The following is a 12463-nucleotide window of genomic DNA, read 5'->3' on the forward strand; positions in this document are numbered from 1 at the left end:
CACTTAATTTTTGTCCATAATCTCAGTGGAGACGTGTATCTGTTCCTTTTAGCAGAAGCTACTAAATGTGTTTTATAGTATATTCAGTAGCAGCATCTTATTTTGTAGCATCAGAAACTACTGATAAGACAGCACTAGCAGCATATGCGAGCAGGAATCGTAATCTTTGGAAATAGATTTTCTTTTTGCATTGTTTAATGCATAATTTCATGTCTAATCAGTATCATTCTGCTGTCAGCAATTATTAACACAGTGGCTTGTGGAGTGTGATGCAGCCAACACCATACTGTAAATTGCTCAGAAATCCTGTGTAGTGCATCCTCTTGCAAATTCCTTCTCAGAAGATGAGCTTTCTGGAACACCCTGCCCCACCATTCACTCCTTTTTCCAGACTAAAACAGTATGCATACATTTAATATCATATTTCTCATTCCTTCCTTCCTTCTCTTTACTTTAGTCAATTTATATGGTAGAAGCCTTAGGAATAGTAGTCATTTTTCTGAGGGGAGCGGCTTGTTTTGTCAAGTGCTATATGATTTGATGGAGCTGTATACATATAAAAATTAATATTGCAGCTCTCTTCCTGATTTGTGAATAGAAGTCAGTATTAAGTAGTGTCAGGTGATCCTTTGATTTAGAAATGGATCAGTCATGGATATCTTGCATGTTTCTACTTTTAAAAGTAGAAGTACATATTTTTCTTCTGTCAGTAAGCAAGACTTCTGTGTCAGAATACCTTATCTGGGGGATGGGCAAAATTTTATTTACCTTAATTTTGTCAAGGCTACAGACTGGCTTGATACACAAAGTTATGTTTCTTTGTAAGTACATGACTTTTAAAAACTTTTAGTACATCTTTATCACCAAACATGTGATATGCACTATGACGCCACTTTCCCACTCAGTGTGAAAAATTTTGCAATTTGAAAATTGAACCAGCCATTTCAGGCGGTGTTTCATAAATCTCAGAAATCAATCTTAATTTCAATTAGACATCCATGCTTTCTATCTTTGTGATAGGATATAGCAGCCAAACATTTTCAAGTATCTGTACAATAGTACAGCCTTACTGACAGTGTCTTTTTTCAAATCAGTGGAAAAAAACTTGCAGAACTATTGTCCTGTGTTCTGCGTGTGTTGTCCTACAATAACAAAAGACTGTGTGTAGAAAATTTTCAGCATTCATTTTTGCTTCAGTGGAGTATAAAACAGTGGAGCGTAATCTGCTCCTTTAGGAGCCCCATCTAACTTTCCTTTAGTTGGTACAAGGAGTTCATAGAAATCCAGGACAGCTGTTCTGGCCTTTCAGCGCTCAGAAAAAAATTGACTTTGTTAAATATTCTTTGTAAAAACTAGTTGATTCTTCACTCTTTGATATCCCTATTGCTTATTCAGCTTGAATAAGACCTTTACCCTGTACAGTTTTCTGTGGTGAACTTTTGAATTGGTATGGAAGTTAAATGGAAGCATATTGGCTCTATTAGCCTTTATCTTTAGGTCAGGTTGTTATATATGGAACATATTCAAAATAGTGTGAAATGACTGTCCAACAACGGGCATTTTATTTTAAACATTAAAAATGTTTCATTAAAATATTAGTGATCAGGTAAGCAGTCAGCATCATTTTCAATTAGTAGGTATTGTTTCAAGTGTCCAGTGATTTATCCAGCAAGAGGAAGCTAAATTGGATTTGATTCCCCAAAATCTAAGGTGTTATGTAAAGTTTAACATCAAGAAAATACTTAATGATGAAATGTTATTGTTTCACAAAAAAAAATGGATATAATACAGAAACAAGGAAGCAAAGGCTGGTAAAAAAATTCAGCAGATGAAGGGACCAGTCTGTTAGTTGACCTTTATTGATCATACCTTGCCTGTCTTCTGCATATCTTTCCTCAGTTGCTTCAGAACAGAATAGTTCTGTTCAGTAGTTGGGATTCGTGGCCTGTATATGATGTCTTTTTGTCCCGTCTCTGGCTTATCCCTGCAATTTCTGCTATGTCTGGTGGGAACTCTCCAGCATTTCAAGATATACAGGCTCATTCCCAACACCTGCGATATCGGATCATTTAACTGGAGATTTCAGGAAGTAAATCTGGGACCTTTTGTATGCAAGGCTCTGCCACTGAGTTATGGTCCCCTTTAAATTATCTAATATTCTGACCCAGAAATTGCAGCTGGTGCAAAATGTAGCTACTAGGCTCCTCACTGGAACATCTTGGAAGACTCACATCCAGCCTGTACTGAGACAACTGCATTGGTTGTCAGTTGCGACCTGGATCAGGTTCTAGGTTTTGATAGTAACTTTTAAGGCCACTAGCGATGTGGGCCCCTCATATCTGCAGGTCCACCTATTTCCTTATGCCCCCCACAGGACATTGTGCTCTGTGGATATGAATCTGTTGGAGGTCCCTGACCCAAGGGAAGTTCACCTGTCCTCAACCAGGGCCAAGGCCTTTTCATTCGTGGCCCCAACCTGGTGGAATGAGCTCCCAAGAGAGCTGAGGCCCTTGACAGAACCCTCTCAGTTCCACAGGGCCTGTAAGACGGAGCTCTTCTGCCAGGTCTTTGGTTGAAAATCTGCCCCCCTTCTATCTAGCCAGTTCATCGGGCTCCCCTGCAAAGGTACCCTGAGGCATTGTTATCAGAGAAGCTATGTCAAACCAAGGGAAGGGGTGGGAATTATCATTGCCAAAGGGAAGGGTTATATAGTCGATTTTATAATTGTTTTATGGGATTTTATTATTATTGATTGTAACTTGCCACGTGTCACCTGGTGAAAGTGGCGGGATATAAATTAAAGTATAATAAAAATAAATAAAAATTATTAGAAAGCTGATTTGTGATTGTTGAGGTGCACTTTCCTAAATCTGGATACCTTACATTTCTTGATTCCAGAAAGCATCTATGAACTCGATTTAAGCCAATGAAAACTTACTCTTTGAAGCAATATGCGTTGATATCAGTGTCACTTTAGATTTTGTGCTTGGCTACTATATCTTTACATTCTGAGTGTTGTGGGCATCCAGTCTCAATTGCTGCTTCTGAATGTTTTATTGGGGACATGTTCCATATTTTCCATGTACACTCTCCACATCTGTTGAGGTGTGCATGTATTTTATATTTGGGCATTGGTACTGGAATGTAAAATTGTAAAGTGAGAATTGGCCCAATGAGTTTCTGGAACGAGGGCACCATTTTCTATTTTCTTGACACTTAATGATTGAATAATTAATAGAACATAGTCTGTTCTCTGGGGAAAGAACTCTGTGTGCAGCAGATAACATTTAATTTTTTTTCCAGCTGTTAATAGCAGAGTGCCCACTGGCTCCAGTTCCTCAAATGCTACAGAATCGCCTACACCTGAGCCCTGCTCACAAGCACTCAATGTATCTTCTCAGTCAGTGCTCCCCACGTACCCTTCCGTTGACATTGATGCCCATGTGAGTGGTTATAAATTGGTTTTGGTTTTAATAAACATCTTTGTAACACAACAGAGAATTGTAATAGATATTAAGCATTCTATCCTAAAACTAAACTATGTCTTTTCCATTAAGACCGAGAGTAACCATGATACCGCGCTGACTCTTGCATGTGCTGGCGGTCATGAAGAGCTCGTCTCAGTGTTGATAGCACGAGGTGCCAGTATAGAACACAGAGACAAGAAAGGTAAGCTTTTTAAGTGCTGCCACTTGTTGGTGATAGCAGACTGTAGCAATAACTATTCCTAATAAAGTCTGTCCAACTTCCTGTAATTTCTTAGCTGAAATACTTTCATTTTTCCTGAGTTTGCAACTTTGTTGACAAATTTGAGAGCGCTTGATTCTTCTTGCTATATCAAGCATGAGGCATTAATTGAGGATAGATTTTTGCACCTCTTTGGGTACAGGCTTGTTTCTTTAAAGCATTTTAAGCCTGACCCTCTGCGGTACACACAAGACAACATCCAGCAATACAAAATAAGATGCCTAAATAGCAGTTATAAAACATATAATGAGCAAAGGCTAAAAGCAGTGTTAAAATCAGTAGAAATCCAATTGCAATAATAATAAAATAGAACCAGTCCTTAAGGCCATGTGACAACTAGCAGCATGAATTTAAACAAATATTCTGCCTTATTTTACCTGTGCTCTTCTATCCCCATTTTTTATTAGCGGGTTCTCAAAGCCTCAGTCTTTTTCCTTTGATAGCTGTTTTATTTTATTTTTTTCATTTTTGCTCCCATAACATAGCTTCTAATGTGATCATTTCTGTTAGGTTTTACACCGCTGATTTTAGCTGCAACAGCTGGACATGTTGGTGTAGTGGAAATCCTTCTAGACAAAGGTGGGGATATAGAAGCACAGTCTGAACGTACTAAGGACACTCCACTCTCATTAGCATGTTCTGGTGGACGCCAAGAGGTAAATGCTTTTTTTCTTTAGTGGGCTTGTCTTGGAGTTCTATTAAATATTGTGATCTTACCATGGGTGAAACATGAACTTCTACAAGTCCAATATGTCTTCCTGCTTCTTTCACATTGGACTGTCTACTTTTACATTATGCAAATAATACACTAGAATACTGGTTTTTTTGTGTGTGTTGGTTGGGCAATAGTAGATTTGTCTCTTCAGCTTTATTTACGGTAGTTCTCATTGGATATTTAATGGTCTCCAGGTATTTAACTTGATTCTGTAGAGATTTGGTACATAGTTTTCTAGAATAATTTTAAATATGTAACTGCTGTCTTTAAAGTGATTCATACAAGTCACTGAAAATCATTGATACTTGAGTGAAAAGAAACTGAAAAGTAAATAGGATAAAAATACTTTTCCCCTACCCAGAGCTAGGAATTATGTAGCATGTATGCATTTCTGGTCCTTCAGAATTATGCATAACAGTTCTAATGTTAAACCCACACATAGTAGATGCAATGCATGTAATTCCTCTTCCAAGCTTGCGTCCAGTGCCTAGATGTAGGACACATGTGTCCTTGCTCTGCCATCTCTTGTAGATTCTGAAAAAAAATCAGATGTATGTGAACAATACCCTTCTGCCTGCTATTGTATCTGTTTAGTAGACAAAATGGGTTTCTTGCAATCTCACAAGAAAGGTCTCAAACTCACCAAATGGAACACACACAAAAATTAAGTGGATGCTGTTACAGGAGAACTTAGGCACTCTAGCCTGAATGGTTGCTCCTCCTGGCAATCAGTTATGCTTGCAACTGTTTGGAGCCTTGCTGATTCCACCCAGTTCTGGTGGCTGTTGCCTGATCCTGCTCATGCTGTTCTACATTTCAGGTGGTCGACCTGCTGCTGGCACGTGGAGCAAACAAAGAGCACAGGAATGTGTCTGATTATACACCTCTAAGTCTCGCTGCTTCAGGGGGTTATGTGAACATAATAAAGATCCTCCTTAATGCTGGAGCAGAAATTAATTCAAGGTAATGACCTGTTCTGGTTTGGCTTGAAAGTAGTGATTTGCATTTTACCCTGCAAAATTACTTTGCAGAACATAGAGTAGACCTGGCGTATGTGACAGAAACCTGGGTCAGGGAGGGCGAAACAGTTACCCTTAACGAACTAGTCCCTGCCGGGATTTCCATCCTTCATCAGGCTCAGATCACATGGTGGGGAGGAGGGGTGACAATCTTAATCTGAGAGGATTTCTTCAGGGCTCTCCCTGCGCCGTCAATCCCAGGTATTGAAAGTGTTGGCCTCTGGTGGGGAACAGTCCAGACCATGGCCATCTGGCTTATGTACCATGCAGCTCCAGATGCCCTGCCAGCCCAACTAGAGGTGGTGGTAGCCTGGTCACTACAGTTCCCTAGACTATTAGTTCTGGGGACGTTAATGTCCATGCTGAGTTGCCATCCTCTAGGAATGGGCTGGACCTGGTGTCAGCCATGGTGACACGAGGCCTCTTGCAATTTGTTCCCACCCATCAAGCAAGCCACACCCTGGATCTTATTTTTGGTGTGGGGTTGAACATGGATCTGGTCACAGCAAATGCTGTGCTATGGTTAGACCACTGTACCCCGAAGGCTCAGCTAAGGCTAGCACGCCCTCAGTTTTGCGCTGAGCAAATTTTAGCTCGCTCACAGAAACTTATGGATCCAAATGGATTCCTGAATGCTTTGCAGGACCCAGTACCTCCCAGCACCTCTGTAAATGGTCTGGTCAGTGACTGGAATGATGAAATGCTGGCTGCCATTGATGAGATAGCTCCCCAACATCCTCTCTGCCTCCGTCTCAAGTTTTGTGGAAAGAAACAGGAACTGAGATGACTAGAGCAAGTTTGGAGGAAGACTCGCTATGAAGCCTCGAGAACACCTTATGGAATGCAGATGAAAGCCTATGAGATGGCGGTGAAGTCAATGAAACGCAACTTCTACTCGACTACCATCGAGTCTGGTAACTCATATCCAGCACAGTTGTTTAGGATAGTTTGATCTCTCACTGCCCTAAATGAAGGACAGCAAAATAATAACCAATTGGATATCAGCTGTGAAGCATTCGCGAGTCATTTTGCAGACAACATCTCGACACTCCACTGCAACCTCCCTCCAACCTTAGACCCAGAAAGTGAACTAGAGTGGCCCCTTGGCCATCTTTGTAGAGAACATTGATTAACTTCGGAAAATTCACGCTGACTGAAGTGGATGGGATGCTTACAGCAGCGAGACCAAAGTGCTCACTAGACCCCTGCCTATCGTGGCTTCTAAAAACACCAGATACAAGAATAAGGGGCCCCCTCTGGGAGATAATCAACCTTTCTCTCACAACAAGATCGTTCCCGAAGGGACTAAAAGAGGTAGTGGTATGCCCGCTACTAAAAAAATCATCTCTGGATCCATGAGAGTCCAACAACTATCGATCCGTCTCAGTGTTTCTGGGGAAAATGGTGGAAAGGACTGTTGCAGACCAAATGTCGGCATTCCTGAAAGATGCTTCAGTCCTAGACCCATTTTAGTCAGATTTCTGGCTTGGCCATGGGGTAGAGACAGTGCTAGTCACCCTGACAGACGACCTCCGTCGCCAGCTGGACCAAGGCGGGTACTACTAGATCTCTCAGCAGCATTCAACACAGTCAACCACGAGCTCCTAGCTTGCCGCCTCACCAATACAGCCGGAATACAAGGGGCAATCCTTCAATCGCTGATCTCCTTTCTCCGGGGTTGTGGACAGAGGATAGCAATGGGAGAGAGATTATCAAACCACCGACAGTTCATATGCAGAGTCCCGCAAGGAGCGTTCTTCTTGCCAATCCTAGTTAATATCTTCATGCACCCTCTTGCCCAACTGATACAGAGGTTTGGGCTGGGATATCATCAATATTCAGATGACACCCAGCTCTTCCTCTTGATGGATGACTGCCCTAACTCTCCCCCAGAAGCATTAACCAGCTGCCTGGAAGCAATGACGAAATGGTTCAAGCAGAGAGTCGTCTGAAGCTCAATCCTTCAGAGACAGAGGTCCTGTGGCTAGCCAGGAAAGGTGCAAGGAAACACACATGCCCAACCTGGATGGTATGCAGTTATCAGTGGCTCTTTCCACCAGGAACCTGGGCGTGATCCTGGATGTTTCCGTCTCAATGGAGGCTCAAGTCACGAGAGTAGTGTTGCTGGCAATCTACCACCTTTGGCAAGCCAAACTACTAGTGCCCTACTTGGCCCTGGAACACTTAAACACAGTGATCCATGTGACGGTCACTTCTAGACTGGACTTCTGCAACTCGCTCTATGCAGGCCTGCCCTTAGCCCTGATCCAGAAAATACAGCTGGTCCAAACATATATCGTGTTAATCCCCTAGGTGTTTCTTTTTTAATACACATCTTCCAGAGAAAATACTTGTTTGTTTTTTACTTCTATCCATGTTTGTTCAGTCTTACAACTGTATTTTCTTCACTGTAGGACTGGCAGTAAGCTAGGCATTTCTCCTCTAATGCTGGCCGCGATGAATGGTCATGTTCCTGCAGTGAAGCTGTTGCTTGATATGGGTTCAGATATTAATGCCCAAATTGAAACCAATAGGAACACAGCTCTCACCTTGGCCTGTTTCCAGGGTAGGGCAGAGGTGGTCAGTCTACTTCTGGACCGAAAAGCCAATGTTGAACATAGGGCAAAGGTAAGCAAGAAGATGAAATGTTTATGTTCTTCCCCTAGAAAAATATGATATAAAAGTTCTCAAGATTTAAGGACTGGATGGTACAGATCTGGGAATTTCAGTCTGCTTTACTGATCTGAAAGCAGACCAGCTTAGCCAATGATTCTATTGAATCATCAGCAATAGTTGTAAAGCATTTCAGAAACACTACCATTGTACTTTGGATAATGTATCTTTATGCACTGGCATACTGATTCCAGAAATGGAGGTCCCACTGCTTGATATGACTAGAGCATTCATGGGTTGGAAGCTATGTTAGTTGTAGCTGTGAGTTCAACTGAACTGGACTAGTGGCTTCATCTTTTGTGTAGATTTTAAAAAGGTCACCCAACATTACTAGATATAAGAAAGGTGTCTTAAACAGTGGAGTGAAAGAGGAAATTGTGCCAGTTGCCGTTCTTCATCCCCTCATAACAAGCTCCACTTACCAAATTTAAGGAAGTATCTGTGCCCAAATTTCCTCATGGCCCAAGAGAGATGCTCATATATAGTAAAATTCCAAGCTGTATGTTGATATTCAAAGTTGCTTGAGATATATATTATGCCATTGTTTCAGTGCTCAAAGTATTCATAAGAGAATATTTTGGGTTTTAATAAAGCATTGCCATTTGAAGTGAAAATCTACAACATGTACTTTACTCGGAATAAAGTATATATGAACGTACAAATTCACACTCCAAACTTGAACATTGTAGAGCTGCTTAAATCTCCTGATGGTTTGTTTTGCAAAGCAGTGAAATATCAGGAGAAGTTTTCATTAGACAGCAGTGTTGAACAGTAAGGAGAAACTAGCAGAATGTTTTGTGCAGGGACAGGCAGTCTCATAAGGCACAGAAGTACCGTTCTTCAAGTGAAAAATTCAGTTTGGATCTTTTGGCAAGGGCTGACTTTAAGGCAGAAAGGAATTGCAAAAAGTGTGGACAATGTATGATATCCCTTAGCTAGTAAAAGAATAATCATTTTGAGAACATGTTCATAATTGCCCATTCTCTTAAACAGACTGGGCTCACTCCTCTGATGGAAGCCGCTTCTGGAGGATATGCAGAAGTTGGAAGAGTTCTTCTTGATAAAGGAGCAGATGTCAATGCTCCTCCTGTGCCTTCCTCAAGAGATACTGCTTTAACAATTGCAGCAGACAAAGGCCACTACAAGTTCTGTGAACTCCTGATTAATCGGTATGAGTTTCCTGTTGTCTTTGTTGTTCATAACACTTTTACTGACACATCTGTGTTCATAACACTTTTACTGAATAACATGCAAAACAAAGGATGGTCCCTGATGTATGAAACTTACTAGTCCTTGGCAGATCCAGTTTAACTTTTGCAATGGTGAGAGATGTTCTGAAGCTAGCTATTGACACTCTTGTGTTCAGCTGGTGTCTACGAGCACGTTGAGATTCCATTTCTGCCTCAATTACTTATCTGCCATTGTACACTTTTAGGGGGGCACATATTGATGTTCGAAACAAGAAAGGAAACACACCGCTCTGGTTGGCAGCAAATGGTGGCCACCTTGATGTGGTGCAGCTGCTTGTGCAGGCAGGAGCTGACGTGGATGCTGCAGATAATCGTAAAATCACGCCACTGATGTCAGCATTTCGTAAGGTAAGTGGGCAGAACTTTTGCACAAAATAAAGTTCAGCAAAAATCAACTTTGCAATTTTCTCCAGCTAGCTTGTTCTTTGGAAGGAGCTCCTCTGTTTACCTTCTCTTTGTCTTGAGTCTGGGCAGTTGAGGTGAACTGCAGAGGTCTGAGATGGCTGGCCTGATGCTTTACATTTGAAGAAGCAGCTGCAGTTGCCTGAGAGTTATTTTCTTCACGGGCTTATTCAAAGTTTGCCACTGAAAACTATGGTTATGCTGATTCCATTACTTGCCCTGTTAATATTCTGTGTCTCATTCCTGACAAAGAACTTCTCAGTGCTCTGTGTGCTGAAGTAAGCATCTAGAAAAAGTTCCTTGAGGGTGAGAACTTTCTAGGAAGTCGTAGTCGGGGTCAAAGAAAGCTTGAAGCTTGCAAGACCACATAAAAATCCATTAAGGAATATGTTGTAATAGCAGAGATAAAACAAAAAGACAACTCTGAGGGATTTTTTTCTTTGTTCCATCAAGGAAGTTTGTGGCAAGACTATTTTTTTTTGAGGCTGTGGAATTACAGACTGGAATCCAGCCTTTCCTATAGTATTTATAGGACATTTTTATGCTGTAGCCTTTCAGACTTCCCCTTCTGCCATCAGAACCAGATCATGGTAACAAACCACTATGTTATATCATTTCTGATTTGTTGATAATGAAGGAAAAAAGACCTGTACTCAGCAGCTCATCCCTGCTACTGGAAATCTTATGGCCAGCTCTCTGTTCAGCTTTCTCTTGACGTTTCTCACACATTTTCCAGTATTTCTTTGCAACCAAAGACATTTTAAAATAAAGCAACAAAAAAAGCTTCAGTACCCAGGAAGACACAAGCAGATTGGACCAAAGAATTACTCATGGATGAAAAGCTTCAAGTTTCATTCCAGATAGTGAAATTTTGTGCCCCTGTAATTCAAGCCCGTCAAAAGGAAACAAAATACTATCATAATCACATGTCCTTTTAGTTACTTATACTGAAAGTTTGGATTTTTATCACCTAAAAGTTTTAAAGTTTTATCATGTTTACTCTTTGCATCCTGGTCTGTGACTGTATAAATAAATTTGAACCTGAAGGTTCCCAGGAAGCTTAAATTCTGTGCTTTTGTTGCACTTCTGCAGAATTGTGATGGATATACAGCCCTGAATGTACATATCCAGATGCTGGAAAAATGTAGAAAATATCAGTTTCATAAATGGTTTTGAGTATCAAAATGAGTGATAGGGTTGTAAGTGTCCTGCATAGTGCAGGGGGTTGGACTAGATGACCCAGGGGTTTGGACTAGATGACCCATGTGGTCCCAACTCTACTATTCTATGATTCTATCAGTCAGGCTTAAATAGGCCTTTGTCTCATGCAGCATAGCAAGGCTAATGCTACAACATAGCTGAGATAATATACTATTTAGTATAGATCTCCTTGATTTTAAGATGGCATGTGTAACTGATGCAAATTTAAGCTTTTCTGTACGGATTAAATTTGAGCATTGTCTTTTTTCCCTTTCCTACCTCAGGGCCATGTGAGAGTAGTTCAGTTTTTGGTGAAAGAAGTGAACCAATTTCCTTCAGACATTGAATGCATGAGGTACATAGCAACAATAACTGACAAGGTAAGTTCCAGGGAGACTTCTGTTCTCAATTGATGTAATTAATGACACACAACACATGAAAGTAATTCTGGAACAGAACAGCTTCTTGGAATCATTAAAAATTGGAATTCTCAAGTAAGTCAGAATGTTATGAATATGGGAAAGGATGAGAGAAGTTTATTAAATGTTATGGGGCTTGCTTTTTCTTTAAGCTCCAGGAGCTTGATTAATGTCCCCATATATGCAACAGCACACACTTGACAATGTCCTTAAGGAAAAACTTAAACTAAAAGCTCATTTTAGTTTAGGAACAAAAGCCTTTGTCTAACACAGGCAAATCTTGTAAATCTTTACAAGATTTAGTAGGTGCCTGGTGGTTCATACAGCCATGTTTCACCCACCAGTAATAAGGAATGTATTCATCTTCTGTCTAATGTAGCTAGACATTGTGCAGGCCAGCCACAGTTAATCACATGCTCTGAGGGCAGGACACATCTTCCATTCCTTTTTCACCACTGTCAGGGGTAGACATGTTGCTGGTTAGTTCCACTTCACATTGTAGTTCAGTCTATCCTATTGTTGGTTGGGATTTCCTCGATTTTTTCTTCAGTGTGTGTGAATTGGTACAGCATTTCTCCCCTCCGAGGAGAATTTCTGTAGCCTGTAGTTTGCTGTGTCATCTAGTACCGTTTTTTAAAAATTGTGTGCAGTAAAAATGTCTTACGAACACAATTGCAGCCTCTTACTTTGGAGCGAATCCCACAATGTGGGGGCATGCTATATTTATTTTAAAAATTGCTGTAAAGTCTAGTTCTGCTCATGCCTCCTGCTTAAAGACAGCCTTGTGGGAAAAGGCTCTTTCAACCATAGATCCAAGGCATCTTTGGAACCTGCTTTGGTTCTATTGGCATCTTGTGCGCCCCAATCAAACCAACTATTCCAGCTGCTATCACACTGTTGTCTCTGAAGTGGGCTGCTTTAGGGACGAGGTTTATACTCTGGATCTGAATTTGCATAGATTAAATAGATATTTGAATATTCTTAAATTTTGCATGGTCTCGCTTCCTTTGGTTATTTGAGTTTGTTTCCCAGGAGAAT

At 40.8% G+C, this 12463-nt stretch overlaps 1 protein-coding gene across 9 annotated transcripts in view; it reads left to right on the top strand.

Moving 5' to 3' along the window:
- Positions 1 to 12463, top strand: part of ANKHD1 (ankyrin repeat and KH domain containing 1) — a 122710-nt gene that overhangs the window by 85215 nt on the left and 25032 nt on the right. For all 9 annotated transcript variants that reach the window (XM_077309513.1, XM_077309508.1, XM_077309509.1 and 6 more), the window contains 8 exons: positions 3304 to 3443; positions 3558 to 3669; positions 4258 to 4403; positions 5283 to 5425; positions 7896 to 8109; positions 9148 to 9323; positions 9590 to 9752; positions 11291 to 11386. In XM_077309513.1, coding sequence (XP_077165628.1) covers positions 3304 to 3443; positions 3558 to 3669; positions 4258 to 4403; positions 5283 to 5425; positions 7896 to 8109; positions 9148 to 9323; positions 9590 to 9752; positions 11291 to 11386 — 1190 coding nt within the window. The remainder of the gene's footprint in view (positions 1 to 3303; positions 3444 to 3557; positions 3670 to 4257; positions 4404 to 5282; positions 5426 to 7895; positions 8110 to 9147; positions 9324 to 9589; positions 9753 to 11290; positions 11387 to 12463) is intronic.

This window comes from Paroedura picta, chromosome 14 (assembly GCF_049243985.1).
Source record: "Paroedura picta isolate Pp20150507F chromosome 14, Ppicta_v3.0, whole genome shotgun sequence".
Classification (NCBI taxonomy): domain Eukaryota; kingdom Metazoa; phylum Chordata; class Lepidosauria; order Squamata; family Gekkonidae; genus Paroedura; species Paroedura picta.